Below are 21249 nucleotides of genomic sequence, written 5' to 3' on the forward strand. Positions count from 1 at the left end.
CTGTATAGAAATATGTTTTTTTTAAAGAGATGGAGTCTCACTATATTGCCCAGGCTGGTCTTGAACTCCTGAGCCCAAGCAATCTTACTGCTTCAGCCTCCCAAGTTGCTGAGTCTACAGGCATGTACCATCATGCTGGGCTCTTTTCTTTTCTTTTTTTTTTTTTCTTTCTAAGGTGAGGGTCAGCTTTAACACTATTAGAAAAGGTATTAGAAATAACAGAAAGTGGTAAATAACACCAGTATAGTTCTCCCAGAAGCCAACCAAGAGAAGAGAGTATTTTGATGAAGAGAGTGATTAAATTCTGTCACATGTTACTGATGAGTAAGACAGGATCAGGTCTGAGAATTGACCATTAGATTTAGTGACACAAAACCAGGCACTGTGCTAAGCACTTCATGTGTAGTATTTAATCTTCACAATAATCCCATGAAATAGATACTTAGTAGCCCGTTTTATATACCAGAAGACTGAGGTTCAGCGAGGTAACAAGGAGAAAGGGCTAATAAGTGGTAGAACTAGGATTAAAATCTGCTTGAGACTCACTGTTCAATACAAGAGCCACTAGCTCCATATGGCTATTTACATTTACATTAAAATTAAGTTAAAAAATCAGTTTCTCCGTCACATTAGTCACACTTTAGATACTCAGTAGTCGCATGTGGCTTGTAGCTACTGTCTTGGATAGTGCAAACACAGAACATTTCCATCGTTGCAGAGAGTACTATTAGAGAGCAGTATTCCAGAGCCTATGATCTTAATCACTACACCTAAAGCCTCCCAGTTGACAAAGTTGCCACCTTTTTTTTTTGGTGTGTGTGTGTGTGTGTGCATGCATGTGTGTGTAAGTATATATAATTTAAATCATTCCATGAAATTTACCTCTGAAATTCGAAAGGCTGGAACAGATCTTCTTTTTATCAAATAAGTTGATTATTTAGTGTTTACATTTCAGGCAACCTGCTCGTGAAATTATCCATTGTAGAGAGAAACCTGGGAAACAAAGCTATATGTCCTTCAATTTTTTACCCCATTTTCATTTACAGTTCAGAAGAACATAACACGTTGGAATGATTAATGATTCTGAATTAATGTAGATATTTGAGTGTCACAGTATCTGTATATTAATATCCTAAAGTGGTGTTACTGTATTGGTTAGGTTGAGTGATTCATATATGTAAGTCTTTTAACACTCCTGGAGTAAGAGTAGCAAGAAATTGAAGCTATAATCCTCTTAAGGGCTTTAAGTAGGTGAATACCTCACTTTCATCTCTTCCATTACTAGTGTTTGCATGACCAAGTTTTTTTATATCAGATTTATTATTTTGGACCCTTAAAGGAATATAAATTGCAAGAGAGATTTTGATCAGTGTAAGAATTACTAGATGGCCTTATTTCCTTTTTTATTATTGTACTTGTTATCTTTTATTAATGTTTTCTTTGTCTAAGATATAATTTGAAAGCTAGGTGTGGTGGCACACCCTTGTAGTCCCAGCTACTCAGGAGACTGAGGCAGGAGGATTGTTTGAGCTCAGGGGTTCGAGGCTATGCAACATAAAATCACACCTATGAATAGCCACTGCACTCCAGCCTGGGCAACATAGCGAGTCCCTGTCTCTTAAAAAACAAAAGATGTGGCCAGGCATGGTGGCTCACACCTGTAATCCCAACACTTTGGGAGGCTGAGGCGGGCGGATCACTTGAGGTCAGGAGTTCAAGACCAGCCTGGACAACATGGTAAAACCCTGTATCTACAAAAATACAAAAAAAAAAAAAAAAATTAGCCAGGCATATGGTGGTGGCAGGCACCTGTAATTCCAGCTACTTGGGAGGCTGAATGAGAATAATTGCTTGTACCCAGGAGGCAAAGGTTGCAATGAGCTAAGATTGTGCCACTGCACTCCAGCCTGCGTGACAGAGTGAGACTCTGTCTCAAAGAAAAAAAAAAAAAGGACATAATTTGAACGCTCTGTCTCAAAGAAAAAAAAAAAAAGGACATAATTTGAACTGCTAAATAGCTGCTTTCATTCCTGTTTCATATCTTCTGTTTCCTTTTTACATTGCACCTATAGTTGAGTTAGAGAATGTAACAATGTTTGTGAAATAATGTTAACTCAAGATTGTGTAGAATGAAAATTGAGTTTCGATTGAGGCTATCCTTGGAAAGCTGCAACCTCTAGAATGTCACTGCAGTCATATAAAATCTAGAATGATGACTTTCTACCTCAGTGACATGTGGCATATGTAATGGTTATAATGGATATCCAATTTTAAAGGTAAATTGCTAAATGTAGTATCTAGTTCTTTTAGCGTTAAGGAGAAAACATTCTTATCAAAGGAGGCTTTTACCTTCCACCTAAGTCAGTTTGGCAGGCCTGCCTTTTCTTTCATTTAAAGTGACAAGTTCTGTAGTTGTCACTATCTTATTCATACCAACAATTTGGGAATCTGGATATATTTATAAATGCTCTTTGACAAAGGTTATGTGCTCGTGACCAAAAAATCTGATACAAGGTGTTATGAGAATTTCATTCAATAAGCTCTCTAGTTACTTATCAAATTCACTGTATTTTTTCCAGTGTAGTTTGGGAAGAAAGAGCCTTCAAATTTGAAAGTAGACGCTTTTTGACCAGGAATATTAAATTTCTTTACTAAGAAGCTAGATTTATTTAAGCAATAAAAGGAATTTTTCATAGCTTTTTGAGTGGGTCATGTGGCAGTTAAGTATTCTGGTGATTTTATTTCCAGATATTATAAAACTCAAATTCAAAGTAATGGCAAGCAAAATATTTTTGAAACGTGGCAAACCCCCTCCCTTACCCCCAGGCAAAGCCTTGATTATTTTTTTAGATATTTTATTTTCAAGGTTGAATTTCAGAATTAATTAGATGGGAATTTTTGTCAGCTTGCCAAATACTTTAAACTTCTAAGTAAATTAACTTAAACTTTTAATTTATCATTAATTTTGTTTTATTAAACTAGTCATTTTAAAAGCTTAAACTAATTTAGATTGTGAGCTAGAATATAGACCTCGCTTTTCCCAGTATATAAGCTTTTTCAACTAAATAGGAAAAAAAGTTTAGACAAAGAAAAGTAAAGGTACACATTTGGATGTAATTTAAATCTCATTTTGATGACTGTTGGCCTAGTGATTATAGATTCTGTTCCAGTATTGTTTTCAATAATAGTGTTACTCTAGCAACTAATATAAATGCATGCTTTTACAGGATAAAACAAAAACCTTTCCACCAGTTGTGTTGTGTATTGGGAAGAAATTTTCTTTATTAGCTTTTATAACTTGCTCTGGACTTTGCAAAACTGTTTTTTCCCAAAGAAATAATCTGAAGATTCTGTTACAAATACTTTTTTGTCCTCTTAATTTCATTATTTGTTTCTTATATTGATAGTATGTTGCTATTAATTAAAAGGGAAAGATTTAGAAACAGTTTGTGTCACAAATCCTCTATCTTTTTTCTCTTATTCATGTCTTACATAGCACTCTGGAGGAAAGAAAGACTTCTGCCTTGCTGCTTATGAACGACATAAATGATTTCCAATTTAAAAAACCAGTTAACTTATTTGCCCGGTCTTTTCTTTGTTAAAATGAAAATTATGGAAAGCATGTTTATCTTAGTATTTGAATATTTTTGGCATAATCATAAAAATAAGTGATTGAAATACATTAAACTTTATTCATTAACTTTTGTTTGCAGATTTGGTAATAAAAACTGAAAGCAGTCTTAATGTTTTAATAAACTCTTAAGTAAGGGAATGATTAAATAGATGATAAAGTGTAACTATATAAGCACTATGCAGCTATTAGAAATGATGAAGGGTTGGATTTGATGTAAAATGATATCCTCGGAAAGGTATTAAGAGATAAGAGTATGTTTCAAAACTACGTATACTTCAATTCCATTATTTTCTTTCAACTTTTAAGTTCTGGAATACATGTGCAGGTTTGTTACATAGGTAAACGTGTGCCATGGTGGTTTACTGCACAGATCATCCCATCACCCAGGTATTAAGCTCAGCATCCATTAGCTCTTCTTCCTGATGCCCTCCCTCACCCAACCCCCCACAGTTGCCAAGTGTGTGTTGTTCCCCTCCATGTGTCCATGTGTTCTCATCGATCAGGTCCCACTTTATAAGTGAGAACATGTGGGGTTTGGTTTTCTGTTCCTGCATTAGTTTGCTGAGAATAATGACTCCTATCTCCATCCATGTCCCTGCAAGGGACATGATCTTGTTCCTTTTTATGGCTGCATAGCGTATATATGTACCATCAGGTATATGTACCACTTTTTCTTTATCCAGTCTATCATTGATGGGCATATAGGTTGATTCCATGACTTTGCTTTTGTGCTGCAGTGAACATACGCATGCACGTATCTTTATAATAGAATGATTTCTATTCCTTTGGGTATATACCCAGTAATGGGATTGCTGGGTCAAATGTTATTTCTGCCTCTCAGTCTTTGAGGAATCGCCACACTGTCTTCCACAATGGTTGAACACCAACAGTGTAAAAGTGTTCCTTTTTCTCCACAACCTTTCCAGCATCTGCTGTTTTTTGACTTTTTAGTAATAGCCATTCTGATTGGCATCAGATGGTATCTCATTGTGGTTTTGATTTGCATTTCTCTAACGATCGGTGATGATGAGCTTTTTTTCATATGTTTATCAGCCACAAGTATGTCTTCTTTTGAGAAGTATCTGTTCATGTCCTTTGCCTACTTTTTAATGGCATTGTTTGTTTCTTTCTCATAAATTTGTTTAAATTTCTTGTAGATTCTGGATATTATACCTTTGTAATATGGATAGATTGCAAATGTTTTCTTCCATTTTGTAGGTTGTCTGTTCACTGATCGTTTCTTTTGCTGTGCAGAAGCTTTTTAGTTTTATTAGATCTCATTTGTCAATTTTGGCTTCTGTTGCAGTTGCTTTTGGTGTTTTTCTCATGAAATTTTTGCCCATGCCTATATCCTGAATGATATTGCCTAGATTTTCTTCTGGGGTTTTTATAGTTCGGGGTTTTACATTTCAGTCTGTAATCATCTTGAGTTAAACTTTGTGTATGGTGTAAGGAAGGGTTCTGGTTTCAGTTTTCTGCATATGGCTTGCTTGTTCTCCTATCACCACTTATTAAATAGGGAATCCTTTCCCCATTGCTCGTTTTGGTCAGGTTTGTCAAAGAGCAGATGGCTGTAGGTGTGTGGTCTTATTTCTGGGTTCTCTATTCTATTCCATTGGTCGATGTGTCTGTTTTTGTACCAGTACCATGCTGTTTTGGTTACTGTAGACTTGTGGTATAGATAAAATCAGGTAGCATGATGCCTCCAGCTTTGTTCTTTTTGCTTAGGATTCATTGGCTATTTGGGCTCTTTTTTGGTTCCATATGAATTTTCAAATAGTTTTTTTTTTTGTCTTTCTAATTCTGTGAAGAATTGTCATTGGTAGTTTAATGGGAATAGCTTTGAATCTGTAAGTTACTTTGGGAAGTATGGCCATTTTCACAATACTGATTCTTCCTGTCTATGAGCATGGAATGTTTCTCTATTTGTATCCTCTCTGATTTCTCTGAGCAGTGGTTTGTTGTTCTCCTTGAAGAGGTCCTTTGCTTCCCCCTTGCTAGCTGTATTCCTAGGTATTTTATTCTCTCTGTAGCAATTGTGAATAGGAGTTTATTCATGATTTGGCTCTCTGCTTGCCTGTTGTTGGTGTATAGGAATGCTAGTAATTTTTACACATTGACTTTATATCCCGAGAATTTGCTGAAGTTTCTTATCAGCTTAAGAAGCTTTTGGGCTGAGACAGTGAGGTTTTCTAACTATAGGAACATGTCATATGCAAACAAAGATAACTTGACTTCCTCTCTTCCTATTTGAATACGCTTTCTTTCTTTCTCTTGCCTGATTGCCCTGTCCAGGACTTCCAATACTATGTTGAGTAAGGGTGGTGAGAGAAGGCATCTTTGTCTTGTGCCAGTTTTCAAGGGGAATGGTTCCAGCTTTTGCCCATTCAGTATGATATTGGCCATGGGTTTGTCGTATATTGCTCTTATTATTTTGAGGTATGTTCCTTCAATGCCTAGTTTATTGAGAGTTTTAAACAATGAAGGCATGCTCAATTTTATTGAAGAAGTTTTTTGCATCTATTGAGATAACCATGTGGTTTTTGTGTTTAGTTCTGTTTATGTGATGAATCACGTTTATTTATTTGCGTATGTTGAACCAACCTTGCAATCCAGGCATGACACCAGCTTGCTCGTGGTGGATAAGCTTTTTGATGTGCTGCTTGTTTCATTCAGTTTGCCAGTATTATATTGAGGATTTTTTTGCATCAATGTTCATCAAGGATATTGGCCTGAAGTTTTCTTTTTTTTTTGTTGTATCTCTGCCAGGTTTTTGTATCAGGGTGATGCTGGCCTCATAGAATGAGTTATGGAGGAGTCCTTCCTCTGTAATTTTTGGAATAGTTTCAGTATTCAGCTCCTCTTTGTACCTGTGGTAGAATTCGGCTGTGAATCCATCTGGTCCTGGGCTTTTTTTGGCCGGTAGGCTATTTATTACTGCCTCAACATTGGAACATGTTACTAGTCTATTCAGAGATTCAATTTCTTCCTGGTTCAGTCTTGGAGGGTGTGTTTGTCCAAGTAATTGTCCGTTTCTTTTGGATTTTCTAGTTTATGTGCGTAGAGGTGTTTATATTATTCTCTGATGGTTGTTTGCATTTCTGTGGGGTCAGGTGGTGATGTCCCCCTTGTTTCTGATTTTATTTGATTCTTCTTTCTTTTCTTCATTAGCCTAGCTAGCGGTCTATCTATTTTATTAATTTTTTTTAAGAAACCACCTCCTGGATTCATTGATTTTTTTTTTTTTTTTTTTTTTTTTGAGACAGAGTCTTGCTCTGTCGCCCAGGCTGGAGTGCAGTGGCCGGATCTCAGCTCACTGCAAGCTCCGTCCCCCGGGTTCACGCCATTCTCCTGCCTCAGCCTCCCGAGTAGCTTGGACTACAGGCGCTCGCCACCTCGCCCGGCTAGTTTTTTTGTATTTTTTAGTAGAGACGGGGTTTCACCATGTTAGCCAGGATGGTCTTGATCTCCTGACCTCGTGATCCGCCCGTCTCGGCCTCCCAAAGTGCTGGGATTACAGGCTTGAGCCACCGCGCCCGGCCGATTTTTTTTTTTTTTTAATGGATTTTCCATGTCACTGTTTCCTTCAGCTCAGCTCTGACCTTAGTTATTTCTTGTCTTCTGCTAGCTTTGGGGTTTGATTTCTCTTGGTTCTCTAGTTCTTTTAGTTGAGATGTTAGGTTGTTAACTTGAGATCTTTCTAGTTTTGTTTTTTTGTTTGTTTGTTTTGAGATGCAGTCTTGCTCTTTTGCCCAGGCTGGAGTATAATGGGACGATCTCTGCTCACTCCAACCTCCACCTCCTGGGTTCAAGGGATTCTCCTGCCTCAGCCTCCCAAGTAGCTGGGATTACAGGCGCCTGCCACCACACCTGGCTAATTTTTTGTATTTTTAGTAGAGATGGGTTTCACCATGTTGGTCAGGCTGGTCTCGAACTACTGACCTCAAGTGATCCACCCACCTCGGCCTCCCAAAGTGCAGGGATTACAGGCATGAGCCATTGCGCCCAGCCTTTCTAGATTTTTGATGTGGGCATTTTAGTGCTATAAATTTCTGTCCCAGAGATTCTGATATGTCTTCTCTTTGTTCAGATTAATTTCAAAAAACTTCTTGATTTCTACCTTAATTTCATTATTTATCCAAGAGTCATTAAGGAGCAGGTTGTTCAATTTCCATGTAGTTGTATGGTTTTGAGTGGATTTCTTATTCTTGAGTTCTAATTTGCTTGCGCTGTGGTCTAAGAGACTGTTATGATTTCAGTTCTTTTGCATTTGCTGAGGAGTATTTTCCTATTATGTGATAAATTTTAGAGTATGTGTTGTGTGGCAATGAGAAGAATGTATATTCTGTTGGTTTTGGGTGAAGAGTTCTGTAAGTATCTATCAGGTCCACATGATACAGAGCTGAGTTCAGGTCCTGAATATCTTTGTTAATTTTCTGTCTCAATGATCTAATATTGTCAGAGGGGTGTTAAACTCTTCCACTATTATTGTATGAGAGTCTAATTCTCTTTGTAGGTCTCTAAGGACTTGCTTTATGAATTTGGGTGCTCCTATATTGTGTGCATATATATTAAGGATAGTTAGCTCTTCTTGATGAATTGAACCCTTTACCATTATGTAATGCCTGTCTTTGTCTTTTCTGATCTTTGTTGTATTAAAGTCTGTTTTGTCAGAAACTAGGATTGCTACCCCTCCTTTTTCCTGTTTTCCATTTGCTTGGTAAATTTTCTTGTGTCCCTTTATTTTCAGCCTATGGGTGTCTTTGCACGTGACATGGGTCTCTTGAAGACACCATACCAATGGGGCTTGACTCTGTATCCAACTTGCCATTCTGTGTCTTTTAATTTGGGCAGTTAGCCCATTTCCATTTTAAGTTAGTACTGTTATGTGTGAATTGGATCCTGTCATCATGATGCTAGCTGGTTATTTTGCAGACTTGTTTGTGTGGTTGCTTCATAGTGTCACTGGACTGTGTACTTCAGCGTATTTTTTAGTGGCTGATAATGGTTTTTTCTTTCCATATTTAGTGCTTCCTTCAGGACCTCTTGCAAGGCAGGCCTGCTAGTGATGAATTCCCTCAGAATTTGCTTGTCTAAAAAGGATCTTATTTCCCCTTTGCTTATGAAGCTTAGTTTGGCTGGATATGAAATTCTGGGCTGGAATTTCTTTTCTTTAAGAATGTTGAATATTGGCCCCAATCTCTTCTGGCTGACAGGTTTTTCGCTAAGAGGTCTACTGTTAGTCTGATGGGCTTCATTTTGTGTAAGTGACCTGGCCTTTCTCTCTGGCTGCCCTCAACATTTTTTCTTTCATTTCGACCTTGGAGAATCTGATGATTATGTATCTTGGGGTTGATCTTCTCGTGGAATATCTTACTGTGGTTCTCTGCATTTCCTGAATTTGAATTTTGGCCTGTCTTGCTAGGTTGTGGAAGTTCTCCTCGATTATATCCTGAAGTATGTTTTCCAGCTTGGTTCCATTCTCCCTGTCAGTTTTAGGGACCCCAATCAGTCGTAGATTTGGTCTCCTTACATAATCCCATAATTCTCAGAGGTTTTGTTCATTCCTTTTCATTCTTTTTTCTCTATTCTTGTCTGCCTGTCTTACTTGAGAAAGATAGTCTTCCAGCTCTAAGATTCTTTCCTCACCTTGGTCTCTTCTGCTATTAGTTGCATTATGAAGTTTGATTGCATTGTGAAGTTCTCATGTTGTGTTTTTCAGCTCCATCAGGTTGGTTATGTTCCTCTCTAAACTGGCTATTCTTTCTATATACGCTCCTGTATTGTTTTATCATGATACTTAGCTTCTTTGCCTTGGGTTAAAACATGCTTTTTTAGCCCAGCAAAATTTGTTGTTACTGACCTTCTGAAGCGTATTTCTGTTACTTCATCCGTCTCAGCCTCAGCCCAGTTCTGTGCTCTTGCTGGAGTGGTGTTGCGGTCATTTGGAGAAGAAAAGGCACTCTGGCTTTTTGAGTTTTCAGCGTTTTTGCATTGATTGTTTCTCATCTTTGTGGGCTTATCTACCTTTGATCCTTGAGGTTGCTGCCCTTTGAATGGGTTTTTTTTTCCCAGGGCCTTTTTGTTGTTGTTGTTGCTATTGCTGTTGTTTTCTGTTTGTTTGTTTTTATTTTAACAGTCACGCCACTCTACTGTAGGTCTCCTGTGGTTAGCTGGGGGTCTGCTCCAGACCCCAGTTTCCTCCGCCTTTCCCGCACCTGCAGGAGGCGGCTGGCGACCTGCACTGGAAGATCTCACCCAGTCAGGAGGGATGGGATCAGGGACGCACCCAGTGAAACAGTCTGGTTGCTTCTTGGTAGAGCAGGTGTGTCGCACTGGGGTTTTTTCCTCTGTACCACCTTTATTCTCCATAGCCAGCAAGCTGGAATGGCTGATTTAACAGAAGCACAGAGATGGCCGCCTCCCCTCCCCATGGGAGCTCCCTCCCATGGAGATATCAGATCTCTGTCTGCAGGAGTGGGTCGGGGCCTGTCAAATAAACAGTCTGGCTACAATCTGGCAAGGCGGCTGCACTATGCCTTGTGGGGGGCGGGGGCGGTGCTCCTCAGCTGGGTGATCTGCACTCTCCACAACGGACAGGCTGGAACAACTGAGTCCCCAGAAACCACAGAGATATCAGCCGCCCCTCCCCGCTACCGCCAGCTCCCTCCCAGCGAGAGATCAGATCTCTGACCCTGCATGGTAAGTCCTACTCAGTTTGGAGTGGGTCCGTCTGGTTAAAGAAGCGGTCTGGCCCCCTTATCTGGCAAGGCCACGGCACTGTGCTGTGGGCGGCCCCTCCTCCTCTGGGCTGTGTCCACTCTTCACAGCTGGCAGGCTGGATTGGCTATTTCCCCTGAATTGCAGAGATGGCGACCGCCCCTCCCCCTGGAACTTGGTCTTGTCTCAGGCGGATTTCAGCCCTCTGCTGTTGGTTAGCTGGGATTCCAAGTCTGTGAGGTGCGATGGAAATGGGGCCTGCCGAGCCATGCTGCTTGGCTCCCTATATTCAGACCCCTTCCTAGGGATGTATATGGATGGATTTTACGCCTTGGCAGGGAGCCCGTGGCAGGAGCATGCAAAATTCCTGGGTCTCTGTGCGCCTGAGCTGCTGTTTTGCCGAGCCTCCACACAGCTCTGTGTATCAGACCCAAGATCCTGGTGGAATGGGTTCACAAGGGGATCTCCTGCTCCGCATGTTGCAAAGCCTGGCTTCCTGAGCGGGTTGCACACACACTCACTGCCTTCCCTGGCTGGGAGTGGGGGTTCCTTTTGCTCCACGTGGCTCCTAGATGGGCCATAGCCCCCCCGCACATTCTCCTTGCTCTCTGTGCTTTTTGCCTGTTCAGTCCCAATGTAAGAACCTGAATATTTCATTTGAAGGTGTTGGATTCATTCACCCCTTTTCATGCCTCTCTGTGAGTGCCACAGACCACAGCTGCTTCTCATCAGCCATCTTGCCCTTTGTCCAATTCCATTTTTATGCAAAGGTGTGTGTGTGTGTGTGTGTGTGTGTGTGTGTAAATGTGTGGAGGAATACATAACAAATGTTACTGGTAGTTATTTCCTGGTTTTGTAATTGGATGTTAGTATTGTTTGCATTTTGTTTGGTTTGGTTCTTTGAAAAGAGGGATTATAGTAGCCAGGATGGAGGTAATGTTTTAGGCAAAAAATCTGAAACTTTCTAGGATAGAAAACAAACAAATTCACATGTACTTTTCCTGTGACTTACATTGGCATTTCAGTTGACTCGCAAGTCAAAAGGAAAGTTATTGCATGGTTAGAGGCTGAACCTTCACCATAACCTGACCTTAGACAGTCATGTCTGACTTGATAGGATAGGTTTTAAATCTGGAATTAGTGGGGTGAATACATTAAAGGGGTTTAGAAATGACGTTTCTCAAAAATAAGTATCTCCTGAAGATGCAAATGGTAAAACAGTACGTGGTATTATTTTCAGGTATAGTATAAGCATGAACTGGCCTTTCACAAGTTTGTCTTGAGACTTGTTTTTTCAGTTTTTATGCTTTCTTTTATTAAATTAACATGCTTGTTTTAAAAAGTTCAAAAAGTACAAAAGTGCAGGCCAGGTTCAGTGGCTTATGCCTGTGATCCCAGCACTTTGGGAAGCTGAGGCGGGTGGATCACTTGAGGTCAGGAGTTCGAGACCAGCCTGGCCAACTTGGTGAAACTCCATCTCTACTAAAAATGCAAAGATTAGCCAGGCATGGTAGCGGGTGCCTGTAGTCCCAGCTACTTGGGAGGCTGAGGCAGGAGAATCACTGGAACCTGGGAGGTGGAGGTTGCAGTGAGCACCACTGCACTCCAGCCCGGGCAACAGAGTAACAGAGTGAGACTCTGTCTCTAAATAAATACATAAATAAAAGTTAAAAAGTGCTAAAAGTAAGAAAATAGGCGTAAGTTCCCCTTCCCCTGGAATCTTTCAGTGAATTATCTTTTTTTACCTAAGGGAATAGATCTGGGAAGTAGAGGAACTGTATCTCAAGAAAACAGACATTCTTTGTGGTGTGATGGAATCATCACTGCATAGGAGCCAGGAAATTTAGTTTCCAGTCCCAGGTAGTCCTTAGCTGTGTAATCGGAAAAAGTTACTTTGCCTCTCTGGGCTTCAATTTCTACTAATTCCATGATAATACATTTGGACTTAGAAATTATAGAATGCTAAGGACTGACTTAATAAAGCTTTCCTGATATCTCAGACATTTTTTAAAAGGCTGTATATGAGTTTGTGTATATGTTTATGTGTACATGCATTTCTGGAAAGGCTTCCCCTCCAACCATTAAAGACATAATTAATGTTCTAAATTGTGGTGTTTATAATTGAGAAATACCGCACTTGACAATGTTTATTTCCAAAGAATTGGGTATTTTCATGCTTTTGTTTATTCCTGCTATTTTCATATCATCCTGTTACACACGTGAGCAGAGAGTGTATCATCCATATTTAATTTACAGTCATAGCTAGACTAAGTTATTATCCAGTGTTACTGAGAGAATCAGTAGCACAGATAGAAGTGAATTAGTTCCTAGTATACAGTTTTCTTGGCCTTTCTCTTATCCAGATTGCTTTCTTAGAGAAATGAACTGATCTGACTATGATTAAGATCATTTATTGCTACACAGAAGTAAAATTAGAGATTATCCATAGAACATTTTAATCTTGTAATTTATTTGGTGTGTTGTAGAACAGCTGACTTTTCTCATTGTATTTGGTAAATGTGCTAAAAATGTTAGTCAATGTTATCTGGTTTTATTATTTTATCTCTCTCTTGAGTCGTGTTTGGCATGTATGTGTTGGGGGAGTGGGCATAGGAGTTACACATTTAAGAAAGCCCTATCTTTTAGTAGAATAAATTAATGCAGATTGGCCTGTCTTCCTGCCTGCCTGGTCAGTAACAGTGGACTTTGGAGACTGATCTAGTGATGATAAACCTATTGTATGTGGCATAAGCCAGAGAAGTCAACTTTGATCACAGGTTTCTACATTGGCATGAGAGAGAAGCATTTAGTTAACATTTCAAATTTCAAAGTAACTAAGCCTGTTAGCATCCATGTATTCTACCGGTATACTTTATTGGGTCCTCTCATTTGTATGGTCTTTTATTGTTTTTTGTTTTCAACAAAGGAATAGCACACACATACATCTCAAAATGGATTATACCAGTTGTAATCTCAGTATTTTGTGAGATCAAGGTGGGAGGATCACTTGAGGCCAGGAATTTGAAACCAGCCTGGGAAACATACTGAGATCCTATGTCTACAGAATTTTTAAAATTAGCCAGGTACAGTGGTATGCACCTGTAGTCCTAGCTACTCGGGAGGCTGAGGCAGGAGAATCACTTGAGCCCAGGAGTTCAAGGCAGCAGTGAACTGTGATCAAACCACTGCACTCCAGCTTGGGTGACAACATGGGACCCTATCTAAAAAAATAAAATAAAATAAAATAAACAAGAATTATAAAGTCTCTATTATGGTTATATCTATTAAGAAAATCAGTTCTGTTAAGAAAGGAAATAATTGTTGCAAATGTTTATTGGAGTAGCAAGATAAAAAGTTGTTTACAAGATATTAAATATCAGAATATTTGGAATTAGTGTCAGTATTTGCTATTGTATAGAAAAAAAAAACCCTAGGGCCTCATGATTTGAATTTTTATCTTGAGTTATTTAATACACATTTGAATTCTTACCACTTTTTGGACCCTATACTCAAGGTGTGTAAAGGCATAATTATTTTCAAATGTGGGCTTTGTCTATGCAAAAATTTATGAGTGCATTAAGCATCACTAGATGCAGATTAAATTTGAATTCAATGTGCTATATATGTGCCTCCACTGCCTTCATTTGATCAGTAATTATGTCCCTTCACTAAATTCACCTCAATTTAGAAAGTGTGTTCTAGGAAAACTTGTTAAAAGCTATGGAAAATCCTTCTGTAAAGTGAATTAATTTGCCTTTTTTAGATCCAGGTTTTCTTATGTGATTTCTTAATGAACAACTTGTGAATATTTTAAATTTATTAAAAGTAACGTATCTGTAATTCACGTTAAACCCCCACCCCATCTATCTTTGTGTCTCACTCTCACAGTCATAATTACACAGAGCAGGAGTTTAGTGTTCTTACTGAGTATATAAATGATCCCAATTTTTTATAATCTTAAAAGATTGGCTTAAGATAGCATGATTTCTTTAAAATATATATACTATGATAATAAATCAAAAAATGTATCAATTTAAATTTGACCCATGGGTCTTTACAGTGTAATTTAACATTTGACCTTCCTGCAGTTGGAGTATAAGGGCTATATGTTTCAGTTAAACTGTCCTATAACTGTTTAGATTAATTTAGATTAGATTTTTGTTAATATAGTGGTTGGCAGCTAAAATGATTGTGAAAATAAGGTTGTTTATTATGTATAAATAGGAGTAGCCTTGATTTCTAGCACAGGCATCCAATATCATCACTAATTTAAGCAGACTTATGTTAGCATTTATCAACTCAGAATTAAGCACAAAATAAAATGCATGTGAAAAAAAATGTTAAGTTGGTGGAAGGACCTTGAAATCTGAAAACTAGTAATTAAAAAAAAATTGAATGCCTAAAACATACTGTATAAACATGAAAGTCTTACATAAGAGACTGGTGTTACATGTTTTGTTGCTGTTTTTCAGGTAATCTGTCATATATATCAGAAATATATATGTAGCAGTCAGGTTTTAGTTTCTAGTACAGTTGACCATAGAACTATGGAGGTATTATACTATCCAGAGGGGAAAAATAATTGTCTCTTATTTCAACCCCTCTAAACAGGATACCATACTTGCAGAACTCCTTCAGATACATAAGGAACACATTGTAGGATATCATGAACATGATTCTCTTTTGGACCACAAAGAAGAAGAAGAGTTGACTGAAGAAGAAAGAAAAGCAGCTTGGGCTGAGTATGAAGCAGAGAAGAAGGTAGTTGATGCAAAATGCGTTTTCGTTTTTGTTATGTTAGTGATTTGAAAGAGCAATGAAGAAGAAAAGGGTCACATTTGAAACAGGTGATAATAATATAGTGGGTTTTAGGAACACAGTCCCCTTTATGGGTTGGTTTCAGCTACCTTTGGTGGTAGAGTAGGAGGAGGAGACAGAAGAAAACAGTTTACACTTAAAGAGTAGTAACCCCATTTGTGGTTAGTATTTGTTGAATTGAGAGATGAGTGGGAAGCCATATATTTAGCACCACGAACCTCCCATCAGTACCCTCTCTGTAGTAACAAGTATATAGGAGCTTAGTGTTTGGAGGTTGTAGTAAATGTAGCTTTGCATGTATACCATGAAATCTAAATTTTGGCCGAATATCAGAACACAAAAATATTTCATTATTAGACATTAATGCCGTTTGCTCCAGCAGCAGCTTTATTTAAGATCCTTCTATGTCTGTTTTAAACATCAACCCACTTGAGCAAAAATATGCCTGAGCATGAGAAACCTTATCCTAATACCTGAATCCTTTTCAAACTCCTAACTTATTGTACCAAACCTCTTTAACATTAATGTGATGTTCAGAGTCTCATCAGAATTCTTTTGAGTTGCCCCCATTCTGTGGGAATTATCATAAAAAAAAGTACACCTTTAGGGGTTAAAACTTTCCATGTAATAAGATCTTGGTTTTGGGTGAAAAGGGTGTTTTGTTTGTGTGTGGAAGAGTGTTAATAATTTCCTGGATCTGAGAATGTGGATTCTTTTCTAAACCAGTAGGTGATGTAGAATTTCAAGTTTTAAATCACAATGTGAAAAGTGCGTAATTTTTTTTGTTTTTAGGGACTGACCATGCGTTTCAACATACCAACTGGGACCAATTTACCCCCTGTCACTTTCAACTCTCAAACTCCTTATATTCCTTTCAATTTGGGAGCCCTGTCAGCAATGAGTAATCAACAGCTAGAGGTGAGTTGTGAAGTACAAAAGTAGTTTAACATGAATTAAAGGCAATTTCAAGTGTCTTGTTGTTGAGGGTTCATTCTCCAAAAGATTACCCCTGAATAGACCAATAAATTTTTATTTTATTTGTTGACTGTTTTGAACCAACATAATGTTGTAAAATATGGTTTGTTCAGAGCACAAAGGAATCAGTTGGTGAATTAATGTAGTTTGAATTATTTTAATTAAGAAACAATAGGGCTGCTGACTGGCTTGGGAAGTAGCACCTTCTTCAGTTATAATATATTCATAATAAATTGCTATCTTACTGTTTGAAAGTAAGATAAATATTAATTTCTATTCAAGTGCATTATAGATGTACAATTAAATATATAATGCCCAATATTATGAAATAAATGATTTAAAGCTAGAATCAATTTTAAATTAAATAGGAAAGATTGGATTTTTATTATACCAATAATGACTTAATTGACTCTGAAATGCATTATAAAATGTGCTTGTGGATTCGTCTAAATTATTAAATTATTGGTGTGATAAAACTCAAACTTTTAATCTTCCTAACAAGACTCTTTGAGCATTGGTAGGTTTTACTCCACTTTATTGATACTGAATTTTTCTGTTCTCTTCAATTATTTAAAGAGTTTTAAAACCAACTGCTATAAATTGGCAAATGGAAGGATTCCTATACTTTAACACTATGCTGTCTTTCTGCCTTATATGACTTATTTCTTGCATTCTTCTAGGACCTCATTAATCAAGGAAGAGAAAAAGTTGTAGAAGCAACAAACAGTGTGACAGCAGTGAGGATTCAACCTCTTGAAGATATAATTTCAGCTGTAGTAAGCTAATTGGCAGTTGTCTTATTCCAACCTCAAATTTGTTCCCTCCACCCCCTACTGCCATTTTCAAAAATTTTTAATTATTTCTATCTTATAAATTGATTTGCAATAGTAAAATACTGGTAAAATGGATGGATAATAGTGCCAAACGGTAACCCAGCAATTTTACATAGATTTTGGCACAAAAGAGAAATGGATAAAATGTAAGAATTGAGAAATCAAACATGGAAATGTATGCATTGTTTACATAAACATTTTAATTACCAGTTGCACAAATTAAATCTAAATTATTGTTTCATTCCAGAGATAGCCAGTCCAGGTACAGCAGTGAACAACTTAGTACCCTGTTTTGCATCATGATTTTCTTTAGAAAAGAATAAAAGAAAGGGGGGGGGACCTTGGAAAATCCCAAATACCTTAAAATACCTTAATTATTTTTTTCTTCAATTGTACAGTAATAAGGAGTAAATAGAAAATTTTTCTTTTAGTGGAAGGAGAACATGAATCTCTCAGAGGCCCAAGTACAGGCGTTAGCATTAAGTAGACAAGCCAGCCAGGAGCTTGATGTTAAACGAAGAGAAGCAATCTACAATGATGTATTGACAAAACAACAGATGGTAAGAATTCTGACTTCTGTTTCTAGGTTATGTTTAATTTTCTTGAATTTATAATAATAAGTTTGTATGACATCTACATCAGTAATTATTCCTACTATGGAGGGATGGATGGTCATTGATAATTCTGGAAGAAATGTAAAAAACCCAGGAATGTCAAGTAAAAGTAATATATTTTGTTACAAAAATGTAACAGCTACCTAAATGGGAATCCTTGAAGTTTACATAGGATCTAGTTCATATAATTTTATTTCTCATATATTCTGAACATCTACGTAGGAATTTTTGCCAGAGTTTTACCACATTTGCCATTTGTATTTCATTTAACTTTTAATTTTTATGAGTATATAATAGGTATATATATTTTTGGGGTACATAAGGTATATTGATACAGGTATACAGTGCATAATAATCACATCAGGGTAAAGGATATCTATCACCTCAAGCATTTATCCTTTCTTTGTGTTATAAACAATCCAGTTATACCCTTGTAGTTATTTTTAAATGTGCAATAAATTATTTTTGACTGTAGTCACCCTGTTGTGGTATCAAATACTAGATCTTATTCATTCTAACTATACTTTTGTACCTATTAACTAACCATCCCCCATTACCCCAGTCCCTGCTACCCTTCTCAGCCATTCTATTTTCTATCCCCATTCAATTGTTTTAGTTTTTAGCTTCCAGAAATAAATGAGAACATATGAACTTTGTCTTTCTATGCCTGGCTTATTTCACTTAACATAATGATCTCCAGTTCCATGCATGTTATTGCAAATGGCAGTATCTCATTCTTTTTTATGGCTGAATAGTACTCCATTGTGTATATGTACCATGTATTCTTTGTTCATTCATCTGTTGGTTGATACTTAGGTTGCTTCCAAATCTTAATATTGTAAACAGTGCTACAATAAACATGAGAGTGCAGATACCTCTTCAATATACTGATTTCCTTTCTTTTGGGTATAGACCTTGCAGTGGGATTGGTGAATCATATAGTACCTCTATTTTTAGTTTTCTGAGGAACCTCCCAACTGTTCGCCATAGTGCTTGTACTAATATACGTTGCTAACAACAGTGTATGCAAATTCCCTTTTCTCCACATCCTCACCAATATTAATTATTGCCTGTCTTTTGGATAAAGGCCTTTTTAACTGGGGTAAGATGATATTTCATTGTCTTTTTTGTTTGGTTGGTTGGTTTTCTAGGGACAGGGTCTCACTATATTTCCCAGGCTGGTCTCAAACTCTTGGTCTTAAGCAATCCTCTGACCTCAGCCTCCCAAAGTGTTCAAATTACAGGTGTCAGTGACCATTCCCAGCCTCTCATTGTAGTGTTGATTTGCATTATCTAATGATTGATGATGTTGAGTACCTTTTCTTATGCCTGGTTGCAATTCGTATGTCTTCTTTTGAGAAATGTCTATTCAGATATTTTGCCCATTTTTAAATCTGATTATTAGATTTTTTTTTTCTATGCAGTTGTTTGAGCTCCGTATATATTCTGGTTATTAATCCCTTGTCAATTGGAAGGCTTGCAAATATTTTCTCGCATTCTGTGGGTTGTCTCTTCGCATTGTTGATTGTTTCCTTTGCTATGCAGAAGCTTTTTAACTTAATGGTATCCTGTTTGTCCATTTTTTCTTTAGTTGCCTGTACTTGTGAGATATTACTCAAGAAATCCTTGCCAGTTCAATGTCCTGGACAGTTTGCCCAATGTTTTTCTGTAGTGGATTCATAGTTTGAGGTCTCAGATTTAAGTCTTTAATTCATTTTGATTTGAATGTTGTATATGGCAAGAGATAGGGGTCTTCTTTCATTGTTCTGCATATGGATATCCAGCTTCCACAACACCATTTATGAATGAGACTGTCCTATCTCCAATGCATGTTCATGGCACCTGTGCCAAACATGAGTTCACTGGTGTGTGGATTTGTTTCTGGGTTCTCTCTTCTGTTCTCTTGGTCTGTGTGTCTGTTTTTATGCCAGTACCATGCTGTTTTGGTTACTGTAGCTCTATAGTATAATTTGAAGTCAGGTAATATGATTCCCCCAGTTTTGTTCTTTTTGCTCACTACAGCTTTGCCTATTCTGGGTCTTTTGTGGTTCCATGAAAATTTCAGGATTTTTTTTTTTTTTTTCTGTGAAGAATGTCATTGGTATATTGATAGGGATTGCATTGTATCTATAGATTGCTTTGGGTATATGGACATTTTAACAATGTTAATTTATCCAATTCATGAACATGGAATATCTTCTCATTTTTTTGTACCCTCTTCCATTTCTTTCATCAGCATTGTGTAGTTTTCATTGTAGACATCTTTCACTTTCGTTAAGTTTATTCCTAGATATTTAATTTTGACTGTGGCTACCGTAAATGGGATTATTTTCTCAGTTTCTTTTTCAGATTATTCACTGCTGGCATTTAGAAATGCTGCTGATTTTGTATGCTGCCACTTTACTAAGTTTGTTTATCAGTTCTAAAATATTTTTGGTGTGGTCTTTAGGTTTTTCCAAATATCAGATCATATCATTTGCAAACAGGATAATTTGACTTCTTCTTTTCCAATTGGGATGCCCTTTATTTCTTTCTCTTGTCTGATTGCTCTAGCTATGACTTCCAGAACTATGTTGAATAACAGTGGTAAAAGCTGGCGTCCTTGTTGTGTTCCAATTTTTAGAGGAAAGTCTTTCACTTTTTTCCCCATTGAGTGTGATACTGGCTGTGAGCCTGTCAATATGTGGGTTTCATTGTGTTGAGGTATGTTCCTTCTGTAACCGGTTTTTTGAGGATTTATATCATGAAGGGATGCTGAATATTATCATATGTTTTTTCAGCATCAGTTGAAATTATCATATGGTTTTTGTCCTTCATTCTGTTATTTGATGTATCACGTTGATTGATTTGCATATGTTAAGTCATCCTTGAGGCCCTTGGATAAATCCCATTTTGTCATGTTCAACAACGCCTTTTTAATGTGTTATTGAATTGTGTTTACTAGTATTTTGTTGCGGATTTTTGCATGAATGTTTATCTCAGATATTGCCCTGTAGTTTTCTTTTTTTGATGTGTCTGTCTGATTTTGGTATCAGGGTGTTACTGGCCTTATAGAATGTGTGTGAAGTATTCCCTCCTCCTCTCCTTGTCACAGTAGTTTGAGGAAGATTGGTATTAGTTCTTCTTTAAACGTTTGGTAAAATTCAGCAGTGAAGATACTGGTTTCCAGGCTTTTCTTTGCTGCAAGACTTTTTATTACAGCTCTAATCTCGCTACTTGTTACTGGTCTGTTTCAGATTTTGGATTTCTTAGTGTTTCAATCTTGGTAGATTGTATGTGTCTTGGAATTTATCCATTTCTTCTGGGTTTTCCAATTGTTTGCATGTAGTTTGTCATAGGACCCTCTAATGCTCCTTTGAATTTCTTTGGTATCAGTTTTAATATCTACTTTTTGATCTCTGATTTTATTTATTTGAATCTTCTTTTTTTTTTGAGATGGAGTCTCGCTCTGTCGTCCAAGCTGGAGTGCAGTGGCGCGATCTCGGCTCACGGCAAGCTCCACCTCCTGGGTTCACACCATTCTCCTGTCTCGGCCTCCCGAGAGCTGGGACTACAGGCACCTGCCACCACGCCCGGCTAATTTTTTGTATTTTTAGTAGAGATGGGGTTTCACCATGTTAGCCAGGATGGTCTCGATCTCCTGACCTCGTGATCC

The 21249-nt window shown here is 37.5% G+C and overlaps 1 protein-coding gene across 4 annotated transcripts in view; it reads left to right on the top strand.

Moving 5' to 3' along the window:
• The window catches only part of ATRX (alpha thalassemia/mental retardation syndrome X-linked), a 295353-nt gene that overhangs the window by 263791 nt on the left and 10313 nt on the right, over positions 1 to 21249 (top strand). For all 4 annotated transcript variants that reach the window (XM_011947439.1, XM_011947441.1, XM_011947440.1 and 1 more), the window contains 4 exons: positions 14966 to 15115; positions 15965 to 16090; positions 16828 to 16923; positions 17412 to 17540. In XM_011947439.1, the coding sequence (XP_011802829.1) occupies positions 14966 to 15115; positions 15965 to 16090; positions 16828 to 16923; positions 17412 to 17540 (501 nt within the window). The remainder of the gene's footprint in view (positions 1 to 14965; positions 15116 to 15964; positions 16091 to 16827; positions 16924 to 17411; positions 17541 to 21249) is intronic.

This window comes from Colobus angolensis, unplaced genomic scaffold (assembly GCF_000951035.1).
Source record: "Colobus angolensis palliatus isolate OR3802 unplaced genomic scaffold, Cang.pa_1.0 Scaffold265, whole genome shotgun sequence".
In the NCBI taxonomy this organism is placed as follows: domain Eukaryota; kingdom Metazoa; phylum Chordata; class Mammalia; order Primates; family Cercopithecidae; genus Colobus; species Colobus angolensis.